The 24,230-nt window shown below is 44.3% G+C and overlaps 1 protein-coding gene across 6 annotated transcripts in view; it reads right to left on the reverse strand.

Moving 5' to 3' along the window:
* Positions 1-331: 331 nt before the first annotated feature.
* Positions 332-24,230, reverse strand: part of UNK (unk zinc finger) — a 41,976-nt gene continuing 18,077 nt past the window's right edge. The window contains exons 2-17 of one of the 6 annotated variants that reach the window (XM_021541668.3): positions 24,012-24,221; positions 22,376-22,552; positions 21,810-21,940; positions 21,542-21,677; positions 19,321-19,438; positions 18,300-18,384; positions 16,350-16,492; positions 15,038-15,085; positions 13,963-14,163; positions 9,777-9,845; positions 8,931-9,105; positions 7,685-7,786; positions 6,007-6,195; positions 3,052-3,233; positions 2,296-2,553; positions 332-1,927 (exon numbers count right to left, since the gene is read on the reverse strand). In XM_021541668.3, the coding sequence (XP_021397343.1) occupies positions 1,772-1,927; positions 2,296-2,553; positions 3,052-3,233; positions 6,007-6,195; positions 7,685-7,786; positions 8,931-9,105; positions 9,777-9,845; positions 13,963-14,163; positions 15,038-15,085; positions 16,350-16,492; positions 18,300-18,384; positions 19,321-19,438; positions 21,542-21,677; positions 21,810-21,940; positions 22,376-22,552; positions 24,012-24,221 (2,380 nt within the window). In that variant the 3' untranslated portion in view covers positions 332-1,771. The remainder of the gene's footprint in view (positions 1,928-2,295; positions 2,554-3,051; positions 3,234-6,006; positions 6,196-7,684; positions 7,787-8,930; positions 9,106-9,776; positions 9,846-13,962; positions 14,164-15,037; positions 15,086-16,349; positions 16,493-18,299; positions 18,385-19,320; positions 19,439-21,541; positions 21,678-21,809; positions 21,941-22,375; positions 22,553-24,011; positions 24,222-24,230) is intronic. The other 5 variants (XM_077787349.2, XM_085556982.1, XM_021541671.3 and 2 more) reach the window with 5 other exon arrangements.

Below are 24,230 nucleotides of genomic sequence, written 5' to 3' on the forward strand. Positions count from 1 at the left end.
AAATGGGCTTTTTCTTCCTCCTCCCCCCCCCACTTTTAATTTTTTTTTTAATTTTTTATTTTTCCTAAAAAAAAGAGAAATGTTCATGTATTTTAATAAAAGGTCTTTCCTTAAGATCAGACCAAGGCAGATATGCTGCCCCATGGCACAGACATTCAAAGGCTATAACCAAACAACATAGCCACAATAGTCACTCAACAGTGTCTCTCCATTAAAAAAAATTTAAAAACCTGATGCTAGTTACAATAAAATACACATGGAAAAAAAGCATTTTTACCAAAAAACCCAAAAACAAGTTAATGGGAAAACATAAAAAAGAACTACACAGAGCTGCACTTAAGAGATCATCTGGGAATGCATATTAACCCCTTCCATGGAGAGGAAAGGTGGAATTATGGAAACAAACCTAATTATGTGTTTGTATTAAATATGAAGCTTTCTGAGAGGCTCTGGTAAAAATTCAGTTTTCCTACAATAGTGGGCTGCTGGAGGTTCCAGTGCTTTTCCAGGTCACGGAGGGGCAGCACAGGAGCATCCCTGTGCAAAATAAAAATGTTTAGTCAACTGAGTGGCCTTTTGGTTGAGATCCCAGCAGGTTACTGCAATCCACCTGATGTAAAAATCCAATGGACATGCTGGTAAGGAAAGTCACAGGAAAGCTCAGCTGCTGGGCAGGACTGAGCTGGTGGCATTTCTCTGTCCTGCTGGACTGTTTCTGTCACCACACATCTCCAGCACCAGGATTTCTGGAGCCAGCAATCCACAAACCACCCTTGAGCTGCTGACACAGGCAACAAAAATGTGCTCAGCCTACCTGGAATTGGTTCATGCACTTCAGCAGTGACTACGAATCAGGTCCCTGTGGCTAAAACAAAACTAATCTGGTCTGAAACAGTAAAAAGTCTCTGAACAGACACCAGACAAAGTGGTGCCTGGAGAGAACTAACCTCTGCATCCAAATTTCCTTCATAAAGGGCTTTGGCTCACCCAAGGGCAATACTTCTAAGGCTGCTCAGACCTGGAACATGTTGGCTGCATCAGCAGTGAACATTGGTCACTGAATTTTGGGGCTTGGCTTGCTCTAGGTCCAATAGAAATTTTTTTTTTTCCCTCTTTCATCTTTTCATACAAATATACAAAGAGTGTAAAAAAATTTAAAAAGTGAACTTTGCTGATTAAACAACAGACAAAGTTCCTGCACATTCAGAGATGGGCAGTGTGAGGCCCTCCAGGCAGGAGCCTGGCAGAGCTCCCATCAGGGAGGACGGCTTTAACCAAGCTGGGTCAGTGAAAGAGCAGGGGGACCGAAGGCATGAGCAAGTCATTTCAAACCACCTCGATCCTCCCCGTGATCTCAACTCTTCCTCTGGAAAGCACGTGGAAGCCCCTCTTGCCCACTCTAAGTCCTTCTGGAAATAGTCAAAAATTTGTTATCACCTAAATAGAAAAGAGGAGAAACACAGACTCTTTGCAAATGGCCCTTTGATCTGTATTAAAAACAGCTCTCAAGGTTCATCAAGAGTTAGAATTAGTGGGGCACGGGTGAGGGGCAGTTTAGATACGGGATGTAAAATATTAAAAAGTGCTCTGCAACTAATTTTCTGTTTTCATGTGTGCATGTGCGTGTGTGTGCACGTCCCTACACGTGCACAGCCACGCCCATCCACACACATATATACATATATATATATACACATACATATATATATGTACGTATGTATAAAGTTAAAAAGTTCTATAGGATATGATCGGAAGGAGCGTCCTCGGAAGGTCACGACTGCAGAGAGTGGGGCCTGTTGGGGTGGCAGATGGGGCACTCGCCCTCCTCAGCGCACGTCTCGCACAGCACCGCGTGTTGGCACGGTAACACCACCCGGTTCTCCTTCTTGCAGTCAAGGCATTTCACTGACTGCATCTGAAATACCGCCTGCAAGAGAGGGGACAGGGCACAGCGTCAGCGCCACGCACGCCGCCGTGGCCTGGGGAAGGCCAGGGAGGGCTTGCAGCTGGCTGCCCTGCTCATCTCCTGAAGCAAAAGGAAAGCAGCACAGTGTGATGCCTTTCAGGAGCTTTAGGATCGACAGAGCAGCTTTGATTGATTTACATTCTGTACTGTAGGCACAAAGAAGATGGAGTTATCTTCCTGTGAGCCAGCTAGAGCTCACTTTGATTACATCTAGCTGGAAGTGCTCTGATATGCTTCTGATTTCTGAGTCTCATAAAGAAAAGGGAAAAAGCTGTGATCTGTAGGAGCAGAGGGGGCAGAGCCCTGCCCTGCCAAGCTCTGGCACTCACCTTGTCCACTTTCTCCAGGTTTGCCCGCAGCTGTTTCTGCAGGGTGTAGAGCGACGAGAGCGAGAGCGTCTCCAGGTCAGAGAAGGAGCGCAGGAACTGCGGGTCCTGCCCGGTGTGGATCCTCTCCAGCTCCTCCTGCAGTTTCTTCACTTGCAGCTCCAAGGCTTCCCTCTGCTCCCGGGCCAGTTCACATTCCATGTTAGCTGTGTTGGCGCGATCATTTGCTTCCTCTGCCTCCTTTTTCCAGGCATCACAAGCCTGCAAGTCCCAACAAAGAGGGTAAAAGAAGCAGTCTGAAAACTTGGTCTGTCTCCAAAGAGAAACCCAGGCAAAACTATCAATTTCCATACCCTCATCACACCAGTTCTGATCAATCTGGCCTGTTCCCAAATTCTGAAACACGTCTGGAGCCTTACTTCAAGGCACTGCTTGTTCCACATACCCCATCTGCTTTGGGCTGTGGTTCTACTCATCTGGCTCACAGGGGATGAACTCTGCACACTGATAAATTATTGTAGATCAAAGGTCTGACTGTCAAACACTTCAGGGCATCTGTTGTGACATCTGGCCTTGCAATTTCAGCACCTGAACTCACCAGACCAAGAGATTTGGTGATTTCCAAGGGAGAGGAAAGAATGCTGAGCACCTGTAAAACCTACAGCTCTGTCCATCACCTCCATGGCCAGAAAGAGCCTGTTGAAAGGCTGATACCCCCTACTCCTTTACACTCCCTAATCCCAGGATTTGCCCAAGTACCTGCTTGGCTTGTTTCCAAGACTCTTCCCACTGCTTTATTGTGCCGTTGGCCTCATCCAGTTCTTGTCGTAGCCGTGCCATCTCCGCAGCACCTGGACCTGACAGAAATGCAGGTGAGGTACTGGGCGAAAAACTCCCTGAAGCAAAGTGTTCCCATATGCTGCTGTTCATCCCATTTAAACCTGTTTCACAGGGAAATAGAGAGGGTTATGTCACAGGTGCTGGCAATTTCCCCATTTCCGCCCTAACCCTGTGAAATCCAGGATTCAAAAATGAGCAAATAGGATAAAAAAGTAATCTTAAAAATCAGTTTCATTCCCCTGCACCCGGAGTCCACCACAGAGGGACTTTATAGGGGAATTTCACACACTCATCTTTACTGAGGCAGGGAGGAACCATGACACTGAGTGGAAGCAACTCTTGAATCAGGCTGTTTTTAGAAGCATCACTTTTACAGCAGAGCTGACTGCCAGCTTGAATGCCCCTTCTTTCAGGGGAGCCCCTGACCTGCTTCTACCTCCCAATTTTCAGTGCAGCACAGCCACCAGAGTTGCTTCACAGAGCCCAAGTGGTGCTTCCTCCCACCCTACACCCTAAGAAACTTCTGCTTTTGTCTCCTCAGTGTGGGGCTTAGAAAAGGAATCTGAGTTCCAAACAGTGACACAAAAATGCTCCAAGTCATTACTGTTTCCATACACAAGGAACAGAACTGGAAAATCCTGTTTATAAACAAGTAGAGACAATGGTATCTGTATCTGCTTCATCCTCTGCAGAGTTCTAGCACTGAGCTAGTGAGCAGCATCAAAGAAAACTAATTAGCCATTTCCCTATTTTAGCTTGTTCAAATAAACTCTCTTTTCAGGAAGAAATTCAAGGCTTAGGGGACAAAAGAGTAGAATATCAGTTGTATACAAAACTGGCTATTTTTCCAGAGTCCAATGTTCATACTCTTTCAATAACTTTCACTTAAAATAGGTACCCACACTTTGCATTCAGGAGGAAACTAGTAGGAAAATGGAATATTGAGACAGAGTGTGGACTCTGACCCGCACACGTTGCTCCAATTTGATGTGGGAGTAATTTTCATGCAGTGGTGCTCACCAATGGCTGGGAATATTCCTAAATTGAGCTGCAATCGATAATTCTGATCTCACAGTAGCTAAACTGTGCCTGCAAGTGAACCCTGGAATCAAGAGCCTCTCACTGAGGTCTATCCCAGCACCACTGATGTCCCAGCCAAGACACAAATAGTGACAAAATTGTCTTCACCAAGGGCTTAGGCACATGAACTCATTCAGCAAAGCAGCAAGGGATCTTTGCTGGCTTGGGCCACTTACCACAGATCCATTTCAGCTGCTCTGAAGGGTGCTCAGTTGAAAGCAAGAAGCTTTAATGGAATCCCAATTCACATTTTATTTTTTAAACCTCAGTTTTATTGAATGGGAACCCAGCATTAAGCAGGATGCTGGCAAGCCACAAATTCTGCCACAGTGCTGACCAGGCTGATCTTGTAATTTGTTTTAACTCCCTCTTTCCATCTGCTGTTCTCATTTCACATTGGAATTATCAAGACCCTTTGGGCAGGAAAGCCTTCTCTGCACATTTTGCACCTAGCACAGTGGAAACCAGCCCAGAACTAGGTATTTTTAACTCAATTTCAATACAAATAAGTGATAATTACACACTTGACATGTTATGTGCATTCACTAAGTTAAATGGAACAGATGATTGCCAACTGCTAAGATACTATTTAAATATCTTCTCAGAACCCCAGCAAAGGATTTGTTATGTTTATGGAAAAATATATTTTATAAATAAATTATTTAAATGCATTTGTGAATTTCCTGCAATTTTTAGTTTTTTATTTGTATAAATACACAGTCAAGATAAGCATAACTAATTTCTTCTGAAACAGCAATTTTTCCTTTCCTTACAAAAACTGGGACAAACAGCCAGCCTCAACCTAATTAAGAGCAGAGATGGCTTCTGATGTCTTTTATTACAGTAATTGTAAAAGCTGTTAAAGCCAAACAAGCAGCAATGGCAAGCATGGAAGCATGGGCTTGGGCTGTGCAAACAAGGGATGCAGTTACACAGATAAGTGCATGCAGAAAGAGCTTACACAAGCATGTAATCATTTTATTAGGTTAAGCTGAATAGTAAAGATTAAAGTGTATCTCAGATTTTAAGAGGCATTTATGTCTAGCATCAAGAGAGAGAATTAATATTTAATGTTACAAACAGAAATGAGCAGAACTGGTGTCCCTGTAGCCTGGAGGCCAAACAGTTTTATTTCTCAAGGTAATCCCGTGTCTTGATAATAAAACAGATTTGTCTGCTAAATTCCCTGATACAGCTGAAGCTCCAAAGTAATTTCTCTTTCTTCAGTCCCTCATGCAGGAGAAAGACCCTCGAGGAGGGGAAGGAGCAAAGGGGACAAAACTGAAACACTGACTTTTTGGCAAGTCCACACTGCAGAACTGGTGCAGAGTGTCAAACAGAAGAAAAAGTTCCAATGGTCCAGGCCTGCTCTAGAGCTTCTGGAAGCTCTAGATCTGGCCCACAAGCAGTCCTGGGGGAAAACTGCAGTCTAAACTAAGCCAAGCTGAGGACCCAGCTCTGAGTTTTACATGAAATCTCAGCAAAGCACTGCTTTGCTGGTGCTGGAAAAGACAGAGCTCTTTTCCCTGAAAGGCATCATCAGAGCAAGGCAATTAACCTATGTGCCCCTTTTTCCCAGCCTAGAAACAAGGGAAGAAGAGGAAATTGCTCCCTTGTCCATGAGGTATTAACTGACTTTTGATAAAACAGCTTCTAGTCCTGTTGCTGTTCTCATGGGAAGAAGAGATACATGGCAGCAGTGAAATAACACATTGAAATTAAAGCCAACTGAAAAGAAAATACTTACACGGCACAGACAGGCATGTACATGGGACACACAGACTGTGCATTTACCTAATGATCCATGAGAAGCTGATGTCCCCAGGAACGTGTTTTCTGACTGGCTTAAGTGTCCCTGGGGCTGATGGAGGAAATGCGATGAGAGGCTGACCGGTGGAGAAGGAGAGGCGGAGTGAAAGGAGGCAGAGCTTCCAAGGGACCCGGGGATATTTACAGGAGCAGAACTTTGCAGCAAACTCCCACCTGGACAAAGAACACACAGAGAGGATGGCTATGTATGAACATGAGGTGTGGGCATAGGCAGGAGTTCAGAGCAGGAGGTGTCAGGTTCCCTTTCTCCTCCCTGAGCCCCTCGGGATTCCCTCCTTCTCCTGAGGTTTCATTCCCCTCTCAGCCTTTAAGAGGAGCACTGAAGCTGCTATCCCATGACCCACATACGTTAAGACCCTCCACAATTCAATGGATTACTCTTTCAGTGGCCAAGGAACAAAAGGTTTTCTGAGCAGAGCTCAGTCCCTGTCAGTCTAGAGAAGATGAATTTGGTATCTGGTAAAATACTTTGTCACGAAAAATTCACTTCTAAAACATTTGCCTCTGCCTTTATACTTCCAAACAACCTGTAGTGAGAAGACCACCATGATCTCAACCACTAAAACTGCTGACTGGTTGTAATTACACATACCTGAGTGCCTGAATCTATCAGTAATAAAAATCCCCAAATAAACAAAAGCCTAACCACAAAAGACATCAACTTCCCTTACACCAGAGGTTCTTCTGCCTGCCACTCACAGATTTAGGGAGATCTCAGCCCTGCTCTGTCCTCATCTATGTCCCTCCTTAGAAGGTCAGCAGGCAACACCCAGGCCTGATGTGAAGAGAGGGAGAAGGGGAGAATCCCTACGGCACTGCAGGGGGGAGCAGCAGCAGCAGGGCTGGCAGCAGACAGCAACAAAAAACCTCCAACAGGCTCTAATCTTTGGCAGGGAAGTGGAAGTGATACTCTTTCCACAGGTCTTTTCCCACCTCAATACAGCTCCAGGCAGTGCAGTTCCCTTGGAAACCTTCAGACAACCAGTTAAATCCTGCTCAAACAGCTGCTTTACACAGCAAGGGTAGCCAGAAACTACAACCAATTCCAAAGAAGTTATGAGACATTTCTTTTTTTCCCTGGGCACCCATCAGAGACAGGTAGAAGAGGCCTTAGCCTACCTCCATGTATCAAAATGAGACAGACATTACAGGAACAAAATCAGCAGACCATGATGACACTCTGACAGATGGATGGCATTACCAGGTCAGTAAGTTTCCTGTTACAGCTAGGGAGAGTTTACTGCTTAAAATGCAAATTGTTATAATTTGGCCTGATTTGAAATGCATCAGATGCCTTCTGGAGTCCACTTACACATTCAAAAAAAAAAAAAAAAAAAAAAAGGAAAAAGAAAAAAAAAAAGGAAGAAAAAAAAAGGGAAAAAAAAATCAGGCAAGTCCCATTCAGTCTCAAGAAACATCCCTAAGACAGCTGGGCCCAATGGCAACAGCTCAGCTCTGCTAGTCAGTAAGGGCAAGCTCTCACTTCAAAGATGCTCAGGGGTTGCCAGAGTTTGTTGTAATTGCTGTTTTAACCAATGTAATTTTGGGACTGGTTTTAGAGCTTGGTTGGGCTGGCTCCACTGAGGTGACTGGGCAACACTGCTTGGCAGAAGATAAAGAAAGCTCTGTTGCTTTCATGTACCTATCATGATGCCACTCGTGTGGGGCACTGTGCTGCTGTCAAATGTCTTCTCCAGGGCAGCCACTCCGAATTCATTCAGGTCCAGGTCATCCAAGGCAGACTCTGCCAGACACAGAGGTACCAATTATGTTATAAAGGACCAACAACTTCAAGAGATAGGGTGGCCCAAAGAGCCTACATGCAGAGGAGCCTGTGCTCGCTACCTCTCAGGGCCCTACTCTCCATCCTGGTCTATCCTGGTCTCAGATGGTTTGGCAGAAGTGTCATGGGCAGCTTTTCAGTTCAGGTTCTTTAACCTGACCTGTTTCTTTTTGTCTTAAAAGTATTCCCAAATGGTATATGAAAACAACAATCGGATTAATTAACAGCAGATCCCATAAGTCTTCCCCAAACTGCTCTTTTAAGTCTGCCCCTTATGTACAGGAACACTGGCTTACGGCATGTCTGGGTCTGGTTTGTGCTTTGTCTCTGCTTTCCCAAAAAGCCACTTGGAAAAGAAATACCAGGAGAAGGGAACACTTGAAAAACATCTCTGAGGTTCTCATATTGGGTAAAATAAAGCTTATTAATGCCTGAAACTGTTGTATCTATTTGAACATGTCTCATCACTAATGATGATCAATATAATTCCATCCCACATGTGCCCACTCATTTCTATTATTATTTTTAACAAATTAGTGAGATCACCTCAGAAACGTTATATTTAATTAAAAAAAGGAAAAAAAAAAAAGAAAAAAAGGAAGAAAAACAGGTGACCAAAAAGCCTGTACCTATCTAAGAGTGACTCCACTCTCTGGACTCTCCTGTTTCCCTTTCTCTTACAGCCTCTGTCCTACACTCTACAAAGGGCAAAGTCCTTACAATCTACCTGATGGTAGCTCTGGCTATAAAATTGTCATTTAGAACTGAGGGGTTTAACTGTGGAAAATGCCCCTGTGATTTCCTGCCTAGTCCAAGACCTCTTTGTCACTTTGACAAAGCTAAAACTAAGGCCCTTGTACACCATGGACATTCTGAGTGAGTGGCTCAGAGGCCTTCAGTTGGTCCCGTGGGTGAATTTCATCCAAAATGACCCGCAGGAAACATCAGATGTGTCACAGTCACAGAACAAGCTTCAAGAATCTGCCAGCACTGACAGACACGGAAAACTGGAGGTCACTGGAACACCCACATTATTCCAAGTCTCATACCTGGAGATCCATGGCTGAGGAAGCCCTATTTTCATAAGTGAAAAAGGCAAAGTTACCTATGACAGACTCAACGGTGTCACTGGTTGGATAGAAGGGAAGGGCATTGGCATTCATGCCTGGAATGCTGCTGGTGCCGGCGGGGCTCGGGGGGGTTGCAGCCAGACTGGAGGTGATACTAGAGGAGATGCTGGATGTCAGTGGACTCCCCACTGGGAGAATGCCCAGGATGTCCTGAAACAAGAGTGTGGAAAGCAAAAGAGGTAGGAAATAAAACAACTTTCTAGAACAACCCCTTCAGAAACGTGCAGGAAGGAGCCAAATGACAGCAGCAAACCTGTTTCCTGCCTGCTTCCAACCTAACAGATGGCTACAGCTACCACTGGGCTGGGGGTGGGGAGAGATTAACAGCTTTTCTTTAATTTCTGTTGACTGTTTTCCATTCTATGTCCCCCCACCCCCCCAGTATTCTAAACATCTTTCAGGCTGCCCCAGAATTAACTCCTGTGACCCACAAGTTGCATGCAATCACATCCATGGGCCACACAATCACCCACTCAGACTTAGTTCAGCACACGACTTAGAACCTGATATTAAATTCCCTTTGTCAAATCCTTGAACTTAGATGACTCCAGAGATCTATTCCAGCTCAATTTTCTGTAATTTGAAGACTCTATTCTGCACAGTCCAGCCCTATGACTCTACCCTGAATTCACTCAGTCTAACTACTCACAAATAACACCTCCAGCAAATCATCCCATCTTCATAAAGTAATCCTTCCAGCTGAGCATCCCTAATGGTGTCTGGACTGTTAGTTACTCCCTGCAGAGCTGTCTGGATCCACAGATTTCTCTGTGGTGCTGGAAGCCCTGAGCTGGCTCAGAGCCCTACCAGCAGTTCCGTACCTGTTTGGGCTGTAACAAAGGTTGCTCCTGGCTCCTGTGTTCCAGGGAGTGAGACTTCATTTTTGCTTGCTGAAGTAAAGAAACAAAACAAAAGATAAGCAGAGGGATTATTTAGCAAAATTAAAAATGCCTGGCTGCTGGCTTTGGAGAGGCCATGGGAAACACAGCCCACTCCTCTCTTGGGCTGCTCAAGGCATTGGAGAATTTGGGGAGAGGAAAAGCACAGCAAACTAAACATTCCAAGAAATTTGCTTTCTGTATAGCAAGATATCACTCCTCGAGTTATGCAGAGACTTGTCACAGTGACACTTGCCTTTAATGCTGCTGTAAGACCCCTGCTAGCACAAAGCACATTCTAAGAACCAAGATCAAAACCAAATTATTTTTGCCTTGCTATAACTAACTCATCAGCCCTACTGCATCTAAGACCCAGAAAGGGCCAGAAATGGTGGGAGGCAGATTGCATTGTTAAACTATGCAAATATTTTTTCAGTTTGGGGAAAATAAAAGTATGTAGATTATGTTTTTCCTCAAACTTTTCCAGCTCCCAGCTAAGATTGCCAAGTAAAACACAGTGATAACTAACCAATTTTCGAAGCAACATCACCATACTAACTTTACAAAATATCCTCCCCTCATCCATTAACATAACAGCTCAAAGGTAGAAAACATAAGTGAGGCCAAGGTTGTCTGGAACTGCAAAACTGCATGAATGCCAATACACATTTGGAATCCTACTATCCAGGCTAAAAATTCAGCTTAAAGTCCTTTCAGCATTATATATTTAATGAATATTAACTCTCTTGTCTTGCAACATCAGTCAGCTCTGCTGGATTCAGTTGGGAAGTGGCCTCAGGAGCCTGTCAGTCTGGCTGCAGGCCTTCCTCCCATGCTGTGACATGCCACAGGGAGATCAATCCCACCCTCTAGGCACAGAGAGGCAGCAACAGAGTGATGGGAGTCAACCCTGCTTGTTTACTCACTCCCCAAACCCCCCAGTGTGAAACACAGACACATTCCAGCCATAAAGCAAACATGGTTTTTATCCCAAATACAGGCAGGCACCATCTCTGCAGGAAACTGAGGCATGATGTGCCACAGCAGCACATGAGGCACCACCTTGAGTGAAGTGATAGCCCTTGACTTCTTGGCTGAACAGTCTCATGACAAAGATAAATGAGTGCTGGAGAGGGGTGACGTAACCAGACAGACAAAAGAGCAGTGCAAGAATTCCTCCCTTGGTTTTACTTCATTAAATCATTTTCTCTGCTCAGCTCTATGCCCATGGGCAGAGAGGTCAAAGCCTGGCAGACAGGCAGCTGGGAGATGGACACAAAGATCCTTCTGCAGTGTTCTCTCACTTTGCTGAGCATCTTCACGACACAGGAGCCCATGATGGGCTGGCTCTCCTCTGTGTGTGAGAGCTGTGCTCTGTGAGTGTCTGATAAAGCTGCTGCTGCATTACCCAGCACAGCCCTGCCCTGTCTGACACTCAGCTGAACACAAAATGTGCAATCTCAGACGTCAGCAGCTGAGGGGAGGGCACACACGCAGCCGTGCCCCCACTGAGAGGCTTCCTGCCAGCGTGGGGAGCTGCCTCTGCTGCAGTTAAGTCTTACTGGAAGTGCTTTTTTTTTCTTTAAGGAGGAGAAAAGTGAACATATTTCCAAGTTAGCCTCAATTCCCAATGCCTGGAATTCACACAATGCAAGGGAAAAATAGAGCAAGCAAAATGTCACCACTAAGCCAGTCTCCTTTAGCTCTGAATAACATTAGAAAGGGCACACATTGAGACAAACATTCAAAGGACAGGCTGAAATTCTCCAGCTCACTCTGCTGCAGTCAGGGAAGAGAACAAGGGACATAAATTATGAGTGAAACTAAATGTTTTCTGACCAGCATGGAACAAACCTACTGTGCTGTGTGTCAAGACTTGGGAACACCTCCTGGTCGTGGCATTCAAGTCTTTCCAGTGCAGCCAGCATTTCTCCAGCTTGCTAAATGTTTTGGGACTTGGGAAAAGTATTTTTAGCTTTAACTGCTGGCTCAGCCTTACCATAAACTATGTGGAATCTATTAAGACTGAAGGTGTGTTTTTCATTCTAAGTGAGAAACTATTTGTACCAATTCTACAGGGGAAAAATGACAAGGCCATTGCAGAACTGAGCCAGAGTGTCTCCTCTGACGTTTTCACACAGGAGCTGACAAAGTTAAATGCCTCATTATTGAGCTAATTTACAGGAAATTTGAGAATCTCTGGTGCCCACTGCAGCCAAAGGGAATTACAGTAGAATTTGAAAAGTAAGTAATTATAGATTAAAGTAAAATTAAATCAGGACACTTATGAGACACCTAATCTGTAGAAGCCTAGCATAAGGCAACTGTGATTACTTCTGTCTATACCTTAATAGCTATTTACTCCTATTTAACACAGGTTTTGCTTAATTAAAGCCACAAAATTGAGCAAAATACAGCAACTTTGTAGCACAGATCTGACTTCAGATACAAATGCTCATCATCTGGTCCTCCTTTTATGAATCCTATTCATGCTACATCCCCTTTCTCCTTGGCTTAGGCTTGCTGCCCATTTTCTCCAAAGCAGGGCCTCCTTGGCACCCTGCCTCTGCTGGCAGCAGACAGGGGTTCTCTCAGTCCTCCAGCTCTGGGTTCACTCCTCCTTTGCAGCAGAGGCCACAGAGAAGGAGGACATGTTTTTCCTTTTGTTTCTAAACAACTGTTACAAGCTGCTGTGCCTGCAAGAAGTGCCAAGATCACAGCATGCTCTGCTCTTTACCCCCAAAGACGTGTTGCATCAATTTGCAGTTTCCTAAGGCACATCCCCCTTAGGCCAGACAAAGGGAGCATTGATAAGAGAGCACACATGCATATAGCTTAATCTGGATTTGTCACTGCATCATTTTAATTAGACTAAACAGTGCTCAGGACTGGCTCTACTGCAAAGCTTGGCCATATTTTCCCAAAGCCATAAAAATAAATAAAACCCATGGAGTCTGCTTCTAAATTCAACTATTTTATGCAAGACCTTGTCTGGACAGGATATTTCCACAGTTTTCTCACAGCAGTACAGGCTCATTAAGACTGACTTCTTTAATGTCACAGACCAAAGTGAAAACACAGTCAGGCTGAAAGCAGCACTTCTTGTCCTCTCTGTTCTCAGGCAACACAGACCTGGTATTCTTACTCCTTTTTATACTCTTGTCCAAAAGAACTTGTAGGAGATTCTTTTGCAGGCACCTTCTCATACAAGTAACTATCCCCCCGCCCCCAAATCAAGATACAATTACCAACCCAGTGAGAAATAAAAACTGAAATAAAAATCCAAGCTCTAGGTTGGGCTCAGGTTGGAAGGGGTGGTGCAGAGAAACTATTAATTGTAACACCAAGAAAGGAAATTCACAGCAAGAAACTGACTGTAGAAAAACTCATGTGTGGCAAAAGAGATGGAAGAGATTGTCCCAGGCAGCAGCATGAATAAGGCATAATACCAGGAACAAGACTGAGGAAGAAGCAAGGCAAGACTAGGATATCCAAAAGGGGTAAGAGGGAATGTCATTAAAAGATGAGGGCTGGGTAATATTCAGAGGGTTCTTCAAATAAGAATGAGGAATTCTAATTTAATATAGAAGCCACAGGAGAGAGTCAAGGATCAGAATGATACAGCCACAGAAACAAGAGACAACTAACATGACATCTTTAATACACCAGAGGAATGGTGAACAGAGGACAAACCAAGTCATGGAGACCAAGGTAAGAGTTTGGAGTGGAAAGACAGAAGGAAAGATGAGTTTCCATGAGACAATGGAGCAAAAGACACAGCAACTCCTGGCAAGGACCTAAACATGGAAAAAGAAAGAGCAAGAAGTGATGTGGGAAGCTACCCAGGGTCAACACAAGACAGAAGTTGAGAGGGGTTAGGAAAACAAGCAGCAGCTCGACTTCTACAAACTGGGTGTGTGATGGCAGCAAGGGAGACAAGACCAGATGTGAGATGAAAGAGGCTGGAAGGGAGACTGAAAGCAAGAGCAGAGATCCAGAAACTGCTCTTATGAGAACAGAGCTTTCCCACTTTTGTTCCATCATAAACAAAACCCCATTCAAGCTAGACTGGGCAATTTTTTATTCTTTTTCATTCCCCCAGCTCTTCCAGCCAATATTCCCCACTAACCTGGCATTTGAAACTCTTCAAATACTCGGCCCCAACCTGATCTTCTCGCTCAAACCCCGGTGCTTTCTTGTAGCTGCCAGCTGCTGTGACTGAGTCTGGAGGAAAACCAATGGTCTCCAAGCTGTGGGGCTTCCCAATGGCACCAGGAGGAGACCCACATATATTAGATGGGCTTCCAAGACTGCTGTTCCTACAAAGAATCTAACAGAGGGAACAAGTGTCAGGAAAGTACAGCCAGACAGCAGGAATTGCTCAAAGAGAGGCATCCATGGAAGTGCTCAATCACGTCACTGTTTGTAGATTGATCACACTGACAGCCAACACAACCATACAAGCTTCCAGTAAACACTCATTAAAAAACAGGAAAAAGTTCCACTGAATTTACACAGTCCCACAATTATAGTTTTATTGTTGTTACTTTGGAGTGCAGTCTTGGAAAATCTAACCTACAACTCTAGTGACATTTATTCTTTCCGAGGCCTCAGAGGTGACTGATCAGGTTCCCAAAATCACCATAACACTCTTCCCTTTCCTTAGGCTACAGTGGCTCCTGCCTGAATCTGGGGAGTGGTGTGGAACCTGGAAAGGTGCTGTGGCAGTCACAACAATCAGGCACATCTGAGCTATATGTAATACACTATTTTTTACTTTCCAGTTGGAAATCTCCAAGATTTAATGCAGACACAATTCAGGTATCAACAGCTGCATTAAATAAAAACGCAATGATTTCCAACACTTCCATTCTTTGGACTAATACCAGGGATCACAATCACATGCAACAAGGCTAGTTTTGCACTGTAGATGAAGCCACAGACAGCAGCAAAGGAAGTTGAGTTTTAGAGAATGTGTCCACCTGGATGAACACAAATATCCCATTTCTCTGGGACAAGGAATTATCTGCCTCCACTGGCAAGCACGACTGTGCTTCAGACATCACAGATTCAAATGTGGCACAGTCTGGGCTGGCATCAGGAAAAGAAAAAAAAAAAGGAGCAGCCTACAATGTTTTTATTTTATTTTTATATAGACATTCTGCTGTCCAAGCTTCCCTACAGTCACAAAGATAACTACTCACTGTGGTGGAGGTGGGGCTAGTTGGCAGAGTTCCTGATTTATTCCACACCTACAGTACAAATACAAAACAGAACAGGCCACGTGAGGCTGGCTGCTACAGGGACCTTTTTCTCTGATTAATTCATCATGTAAAATGATCACCAGCAAAGCCATATTTGTTTGCAAGCTACATGCAGATGCCCTGTGGAGTGATGAAGTCATAGACAGACATGTGCTGCCATTTGGCACATATCCAAGGATTAGGAAAGACTGTTTAAAAAAGAGCTTGAGATAGACAAGACTTAAACAGCCAAAAAGTAGAAGATATCTTCAACTGTCCTGCAGTTTTCAGAGAATTTAAATGATACCTTCATAAGATGAAGGGGTTTTGGTTTTTATTGCTTTCCAGTGTTATTTAATAAGAGACAATATTATGCCCCTTTTCAAGATCTGTTTGGAATTCTACCTGCAATCCAATTCAGGACAGCTATGAACTGCTAGGTTGGCTCAAACACAGCTTCTCTCCTCAAAGAGAGGGAATAAAATAAAGCAGAGGTCCTAGGTGAGTTCACCTCAAGTCTGATCAGTTTCAAATGAGTTAAATTCGTGTCTAGTACCTTCTCAAAGTTTCAGCCAACCATTTGAAAAGGTTACACACCTTATCAAGTGCAGTACAAACAGGAAAGACTTAACAAAAAAAAAAAAAAGAAAAAAAAAAAAAGAAAAATCTAAGTAAAAATGTGGTCTAGCATTCCATGGGTTTCTAATCTGACTCTATCTGTTCAGCACTTAGACATCTTCTTTCTTGTATGGACAAGTAACTACCAACAATCTGGGGGCATTACTGAAACATATCCAGAGTTTAGCTATCTCCAGAAGTACAAGAGGGAGGGAACTAAGGATATCCTATAATGCACCACACAATATGCACAGGCTAAGGCTCTGAGATTACATATGTAAACAAACTCAATTGTAGTTATGTACTTTAGAGGCTGTTGGCTCACAGCCTTTAATTATAGGTCTTGGAAGCTAAGCCCAATGTGTACCTCCAAACAGGAAGGAGCTGGACTGCGTGTGCGGATGTATTCCACTTTCCTGAAAGTACATCAACAAACCCTGCACAGAAAGGAAGGCCTGGGAATTTTATAGATGAGAGGAGAATACTAAAGCCACTGAATGTATGTGCAAAAAAAAAAAAAAATAATGGAACTGAGAACTAGAAGAAGAATCTCATATCCTCTAGGCTTTTGGATACTTTTCTTGGGAGAAAGAACAGACTCAGAGAAACACAGATTTGCACAATATGGACAAGGCTACTCCCCAGGGCTACATACATTGCTAAGGTCTGGGGCATGTGGACTGGAAGGGCTGACTGGAACAGAGTCCCCAGCTGCTGAGGGCATGTACATCACAGGAGCTGTCTGGGTGGGGCTGGACACGGCTGAGGATTGCTGCAAATCTTCACTGAGCGCCGGCTCTGCGGGAGAAAAGCACAGGAACACCCTCAAAGCTCAGCCACTGCCACAGAGCACAAAACATTTAGGAACAAGAACACCCAGATATTCCTGAGAGAAAAAATACCCCACAAGCACCTACTTAAAAATGCAGAAGTAAGGAGAAACCTTATTTGGCTTGTTTGCTTATCTAATATTCCTCACATTTTTACTGTCATCACATACACACTGTGCTGCTCTTTAGATCATTAATGCTGCTCCAAAATTATCTTCTCTGGATGAATTGTGTGTTATTCATTCAGTTCTCTTGAACTAAGCAGAGTTTCCTTCTTTGCCTAGCACAGAGTTGATGGGTGCATTATAATTAGCTGAGGGAGTTAAAGTTTCCATCTGTGCTCGTTACGAATCATTAAAAAAAAAAAAAAAGTGACCCTGGTGTGGAAGGTAGAGATGCTGTAGATTTGTAGGATTTACATCTAACACTCAGCATCTTCACAAAAAACTATAGAACTGACACTACATCTATATTTAAATATCCTCAAAATGCTGGTTTCCTGCTATTAATCAGAAACACTCAGGCTAAGAGTAGACATAATAAATGGATTCCTGTTATTTTAATTGCATTAGGCCTGTCCTTGTTGACCTCTGTAGGAAGGACTAAAAGATATAAATCCATATGACAGCACAAGAAATTACCAAGTTGTAATGACCTACATGCCACAGAAGGTTACTCTAAGTAATATAATATCAAGTGTAGTAATCTTATTAGGATTAGGGCATCCCTAAACAAAAATACTATATTATATGCAAGGAAGTTTGCTAAACACTGTTCCTTTATCAAGATTTCATTTTCTAAAGCTGGCTGGATCCCACTGTGTAGCTGCACTGCTGTGTTTTGGGCCATTACAGCCCACAACTCCAGCTATAATTACTGCTTGTCAACAAGGCTTCCTATAAGAGGAACAGCACAACCTGTAGGGAATTTACTCTCCTCATTCCTTGTCAAAGGCAGCAATTACTAATTCCCTCATTTACAAAGGATAATCAAATAACAGAGATTTTCTCAAGGCCATGTAGTGAGTCAGTATCAGAATAAATCTAGTGAATAACCTGCTCTGATCATTGCAAATTCAGCAGTGAGAGTGCAGAGCAGCAACGGAGGAAGAGCCCTAGGACAGAAACCAACCATTATTTATGAATATTAGGACCACCTGCAGGTAGAACTTCCACAACCAAAACTGCATCACTAGTTTATAGTTGATTAAAGTGAGGATTGAAATAATGCCCTATAAGTCAGGGAGCTATTGAGAAAAGAGGATTTGAGATAAAGCAGTAAAAAAAAAAAACAACACATATTTTTCTTCTCCAACCTGATTTAAAGACTTAGAGTTTAAGTAAAACTTCATAAACAGTAAAATAGCTTTCTTTAAAAAAAATGGATCAATAAATTATCTATAATCAGGAATTTTATCTTCAGCATTTTAAGATGACACTTGGCAATTTAGCTAGGTACAGTTCATCCATGTACAGAAGAGAAGCAGCTTTCTCCACTTCCATCCTCCTGAACTGACACCCAGAGAACTGAGCAGGAGAGAGGGAACAAAGGGAGATCCTTCAAGAGACAGAGCAGGGAGAGCTAAAGGCTGAGTCCTACAGGCCACCTACTGCCTCCAGCTCTGCCAACACCTCCCACATCAGCACAGTTTTACAGAAATCAAAATTAACCCTTCACAGGAGCTCTGATTTTGCAGCTCTGCATTTAAACCCTCTTGGTCAGAAGCTTTCCACAGCTCAAACATCCAGGAAAGATGAGAGAAGTAGTGCACGTACGTTCTACGTGTGCAAAGGCACAGAAGGGTCCTCGGGGACAGCTGCCAGACTGCTGCATATCATTGCATTTGGTGGATTTGTAGATCTAAGGATGGGGAAAAAAAACCAAACAAAACAAAAGAAAACACCAAACAGAAATTAACAGAAAGTAACAGTGACCACCCGGTACAGAAATACTATGAAGAAATTTGACAGCAAGGTAGGGACACAGATAAGAAGTGCAAAGGCCAGCAGAGCTCAGGGTGACCATTTCAGTGCTTTGCTTCAAAGAAAGGAAAACCCATTATAGCTCTGGAAACACCAAAATATGCCCATGACAGCTAGAGCTCACCCAGAGACCAACCCACCACACACCAGCTCACCCAAAGGTCACCATCTGCCATGAAGTCCCTCAGACTCACTGGAAGCTCCATGGACATTACAAATGGCAAAAGGTAGGAAACAGCTGACAGATGACAGCACAGAAAGTTGCAGCCACATGTTTGCAAGGAAAATAACAAACCATTGACAAGGACTGTAGCAAATGGATTATTCCCTTTCCCCCCAGTTTGACAGGCGGTGACAATGGTTACTGTGCAGATACGGGCCCCACAAAGCTTTTCAACACTGTAACATGAAGCAGACTACGAAAAGGTCTTAATTACACTTTCTGTAAGGATATTGGAATGCTCTGGGCATGCTCACAGCTAAGAGCTTGGTGGTGCTTAGCGCTATCAACACAAACCACAAACTCTTAGTCTAGGAAACAGATGCTGTTTGCTCACATGCAGACCCACATTGTGCTTTCCAAAGGACCCCCATACCTGGAACTGCTCCTATATTTGAGTTTTCCCCTACTTTTCTTACCTCCTCCCATACAGTCTATTCGGTCAAGCAGCTGAATTGCAATTTACTCCCAACATGCAGCTTCTCTGCATCCCAGGACCAAGCAGCCCACATCCTCTCCCACCTAGCACAGTGATTTACTTTGTAAGACTGGAATGCTTTTGCTTTTCTAAGTGGAGTGAGGAGGTTCCTGTACCTCTGGATGGAACTGCTGCTCTGTGCGAGTGTGGCAGTACTGGCAGGAGTCTCCATTTTCACACTTACTGGGATCTCCCCACTCGTCCCCGTGCTTCACACTGGGACACGGTGAAGATCTGTGGAAACAAGGAAGCAGCAGAAGGCATCAGACTCACAGGTGTGCTCTGAGCTTTGATTACTTTGGGTAGGTGGAGGGAGGTGATTCTCTCTCCCTGATCCACTCCTGGAGGACTGCATCCAGCTCTGGGTCCCCCAGCATCAGAAGGATGTGGACCTCCTGGAGCAAGTCCAGAGAGAGCCAAAAAGGTGCTCTGAGGGTCCCTCTGCTCTGAAGCCAGGCTGGGAGCACTGGGAGTGCTCAGCCTGGAGGAGAGAAGGCTCCAGGGAGACCTCAGAGCCTGTTCCAGCACCTTAAGGGACTCCAGGAGAGCTGGAGAGGGACTTTGGACAAGGGCCTGGATTGCCAGGACAAGGGGGAACAGCTTTAAGTGGAAAAAGAATAGGTGTAGATTAAATACAAGGGAGTAATTCTTCTCTGTGAGGGTGGTGAGGCCTGGCACAGGTTGCCAAGAGAAGCTGTGGCTGCCCCTGGATCCCTAGAACTGTTCAAAGCCAAGCTGAATGAGGCTTGAAGCAACCCAGGATACTGGAAGGTGTTCCTGCCCGTGACAGGGGGTGAAACAAGAAGAGCTTTAAGGTCCCTTCCAGCCCAAACCATTCTGTGATGTTACAATTCCTCAGTCGGGGGCAGGTTTGGCTGCCCACCCTCAGCTGTATAATCTGTTTGGCTGCTGCTTCCCCAGACCCCACCCAGCTGCTATTGCATCTCCTCCCCCTTCTCCCAATTTTCCAATGAAAAAAACATGGCTTAATTCTCTGTTTGAAACGAAATACAACTTGAACCAGCATAACAATATCAGCAGCTGATGTGATTAGTGTCAGAGACGCTGGGTCTGGTTTCTGTTTTGGAACTGCACCTTCATAGAAAGCTAAGAAGTTAATTGGCTAATCCTAAAACACATAATACCCTTACAGCAGTATGTTTCCAGGTTTATAATGTGGCCATGTGGAAAAGAGGCTGAGTCAGGTCACTGGGGAAAAGGCAAGGCCGTTTTCTTTCTCCCAGCCAGGAGTGGTTCCTTTTCCCAGATCCGAATTTTTGCCGTGACCTACTTCCCCTGCTCTTTATGCTCTTAACCATTCCCTCAAACAACAGCAGAGGGAAGCAGATAGCAGCACCAGCACAGCCCCATCAGCTGGGGAGGGGAAAACACAGAAGTGAGTGGTGAGCAGCAGCGAAGCTTTCCCCTCTTCCCTTCCCAAAGGGCCCAGAGAGGGGCAAAAAGCTCCTGGCTGCTGCCTGAAGACTGCCCTAGTGGTTCTACCTCTCCTTAAAGCATTGAGATTAACAATCCTTTGATTGCTGCCTGTTTAATTTTTTTTAAATATGGAATTTCAGTGCCAATTCAAAAATTTCTGTTAATGTTGGGGGTGGGGAAGAGAAGTGAGAGCATCCCTGGTATTTTCACTCCTGCCTTTCTGGTCTGCTCCTATGTCTCTCTAAAAGGAACTAGGGAAAAGCCCCACTGAGACCACAACAAAAGCTCTGTTGTGTTGGAGGAAATGAGGGCCTATAATTTGGATGAAATGCGTTCAGGGAGACACAGCACACTGAAAACATCCAGTGACAGCTGAGTGACAGAACACCCTGGTGCCTCAAAAGCAGAGCCTTTAGCAGCTGGTTAAGAATGCATGTCCAGCTACAGTCCCTCCTCATGATCCCCATCACCAGGCATACGCAACAAGCAGCCTGATGATTCTGAATCCTTTACCATGAACACATTGTTGTATGAGTTTGTTTCTAGATGGGGATTAAAACTTTCTTTTGTTTTCTCTTCCCTGCTCTACTTTCTATAGCAGAGGTTTGTGTGGTAAGGGAAAGTGAGACACAGCTTCTCTTTGTTGTAAAATCAGAGTTGTAACATGATTTAACAATTCATTTATTACAGTACTGGTTACTATATACAGGAAAACTCCTTGTTTTGTTTGTTATCTTTCTGCTAGGAAGAAGTAACAGTCCATCCTTCATACCACTCAGTACATAAACAACTATCTAGTGGTTAAAATCCTGTCTCCTGCACCACAGATTTCCAATATACTGCACCATTCAGCTGGGAAGTACAATACCCAGGATCTGTATTTGTACCTGTACACAGTACCTGTATTTGTGTTTTCTTGGACTTCGTCTTCTGTCTTTGCTATTGTGGTAGTAGGGGCAGGCATAACCCTGGCGACAGAGCCGGGGGGGTTTCTTACACTGCTCTGTCTTGTAGTTTCCCAACACGTATGTTGTATCTGCAAAAAAAAATCCTACTGAGTCAAGAGAGATGACCACAATCCATATTTACTACATAAAACTTTAGGACAGGAGCAGGCACTCACAAAGACCAAACTTTCCCAGCCCCACCGACCCTTGGTGACACTCACCTTGCCACCTCGGCTCCTCACTGAGTATTTTCTCTATCATGGCATGGCTGGCAGCGACTGCAGACTGGCCCTCGATGCCTCCTTCAGATGTTGTCTGACCATTCTGTAAAGCTTCCATCGCCTGAAGCTCTCTTCAGGGACAGAGGTAAATGAACAAACAGACTGAGCAGAGGAAGAGTCAGATAAATGTGTGTAAAAACTAACATACTGGAGCATTTGCTAAGTGGGTGCATCTCAACCATGCATGTTTTGTCAGAACATCTTTAGCTGAACAGCAACTGCAATAAGTCTTCATTCCCTGGGAACTTCAGATGCACTGTTCTGACCCCCTCCGTCAGTTCCCAAAGTATGATTCCTTCCCCCATTTTGAGAATCCTCCCCGGAGGCTTTTTATATTTGCCTTATTAGGAAGGGATATCTCGCCTCATTTCACTTCAGGCTGAAGCAGTACTGCCCTTCAATCATCTCACTTTTCACTTGGGTACAGAAATTACCTTTTCCACCATCTCCTTTTCCATTTGGGCACAGAAATTACCCTTTTCCCAGGAGCCCCAGGCTCTACTGACCTGATGTCATACACGGGTGAGCGCAGGTCATGGGGCCCATGAGCAAAGGCGCAGTGGACTCCGTTCTTGGTGCAATTTCCCTTGGAGTCTGTCTCGTGGATGCAGATTCCAGTTTTGTAGTAGCGCAAGTGATACCTCCTCTCTGTGTCTCCAGTAGTTCTATGCAAGAAGGGACACCTGAGGAAGGAAGGAGGGCAGGAACAGACAAGGTTTAGTCACACAGGTGAGGGATTCAACTACCAGAAGACACTTTGCTGAGAGAAGATGCTGCAGTTGACACCACCTTTGCTAACTCTGCCCCTTCTCTTATGCTGTGCCTTCCAACACTTCAGAGAACCCCCCAAACCTGTCACTACAATGGATGTAAGTTTCCCTCCCTAAAAGAAAACTGGATTATGAATCCAGCAGCACCTTATTATTCAGGGCGAGTGGTTGCCAGAGATCTGGAAAAGTGCAAGGATGTGGGATAAGGAAGGACAACTACAAAACTACCATTTTAACTTGTTTTGTTTCCCTTTTCAGGCAGAAAAACAATCTACACTGAGAAATAAAACAGAAATATAACAAAATGGAATGAGTAAAGTTCAGATATTGCAGTATTAAGGTAAAAATATAAATGAGCAAAGGTTCCTAGATGACAATGGCTTTCATTCACTGAGCTTGAGCCATGTATCAAGCAGTAATCTAGAAGCCAAAGCCCACAAAAATCCCATTTCCAGCTCTTTCCAGATCTCTTCTAGCAAGGAAGAAAGTGTTGAAACTGAAGCCTCAGGCCTGAGGGACTATTCCATTCTATTGTAGTCACAAAAACTTTACATAAATCAAGATGAAAAATAAGAAGTTTTGCCAATGAATAGCATTTTTGTATGTTTATACTGGCACCACAAAAGGGAACTGAAATTCCATCTTTTTACAGCATCTCTCTATAAAACACTCTCCATATTTGACCACAGTTTGGCTACATTATTTATCCCACATCTGTCACATGGCTAAAGTTATATTAGCAGGTTAACCCCTTAATTGCTGGGGTCTGTCACACACACAGCAGAAAGATTTGCAGTTTTTCCCCAGTTAAATCTGCAGTCATGGGGAGAGAACACCCAGAAAACCCAAACTCTTCCTCATGCTGCCTTTTTCTCGGTACATCTCTGTTTTCTACTGGCTTCTTAAGAGTTCAGAAAGACAAAATAAACTGATATGAGTTGAGACAGATAACTCAGGAGGCAGACTGGAGGACAAAGTTCCTCCTGTTTCTTCAATCTGTGAAAAACTAAGTTACCCTGCTAGTGAGCAAGAGCTGAGAGTCAGGGACTTAGAGAACAGAGTGCTTCCAAACTCATTTGTCTCATTGAGCTGTTTTTTCCCATCTCAGCTTTGCTGAAGATGCTGAAGCTCGTGAGCACAGTGAGTTCCCAAGAGCTGAATTCCCATCTCAGTCACCCTCAGTACTATCTCTGCAGCAGGCCTGGAGCACACGGGCTGCTATTCCAGATTTTACATCTGGTCTCATGTTACGTATGTGACAAAGCTGCTTTACTGCTGACTTGCCTCATCTCTGCAAGAACCGGCTGGAATCATCACCTGGCCTGATCCCAAAAGCCTAATGCCTGAAAAGCAGGGTGCAGCCTTTACTCACTCATCTCCTTCGGGGCAGATTCCCGTGGTCTCGTCATACTTGGTGCAGTAGATGTCAGGGCTGTAGTTGAAGGTGCCGTCGCGGCGGCGGATGGACCTGCGCCGGCGCTGGTTGACAAAGTGCCAGTGGAAGCAGGTGTAGGGTCGGTGCTGAGTGCACTTGTGCTGCACGAAGAGCGGGCACTGCTCCGTGCGGAACTCCTTCAGGTACCTGCAGGGA

Source organism: Lonchura striata, chromosome 18, assembly GCF_050655825.1.
Source record: "Lonchura striata isolate lonStrDom1 chromosome 18, ASM5065582v1, whole genome shotgun sequence".
NCBI lineage: Eukaryota > Metazoa > Chordata > Aves > Passeriformes > Estrildidae > Lonchura > Lonchura striata.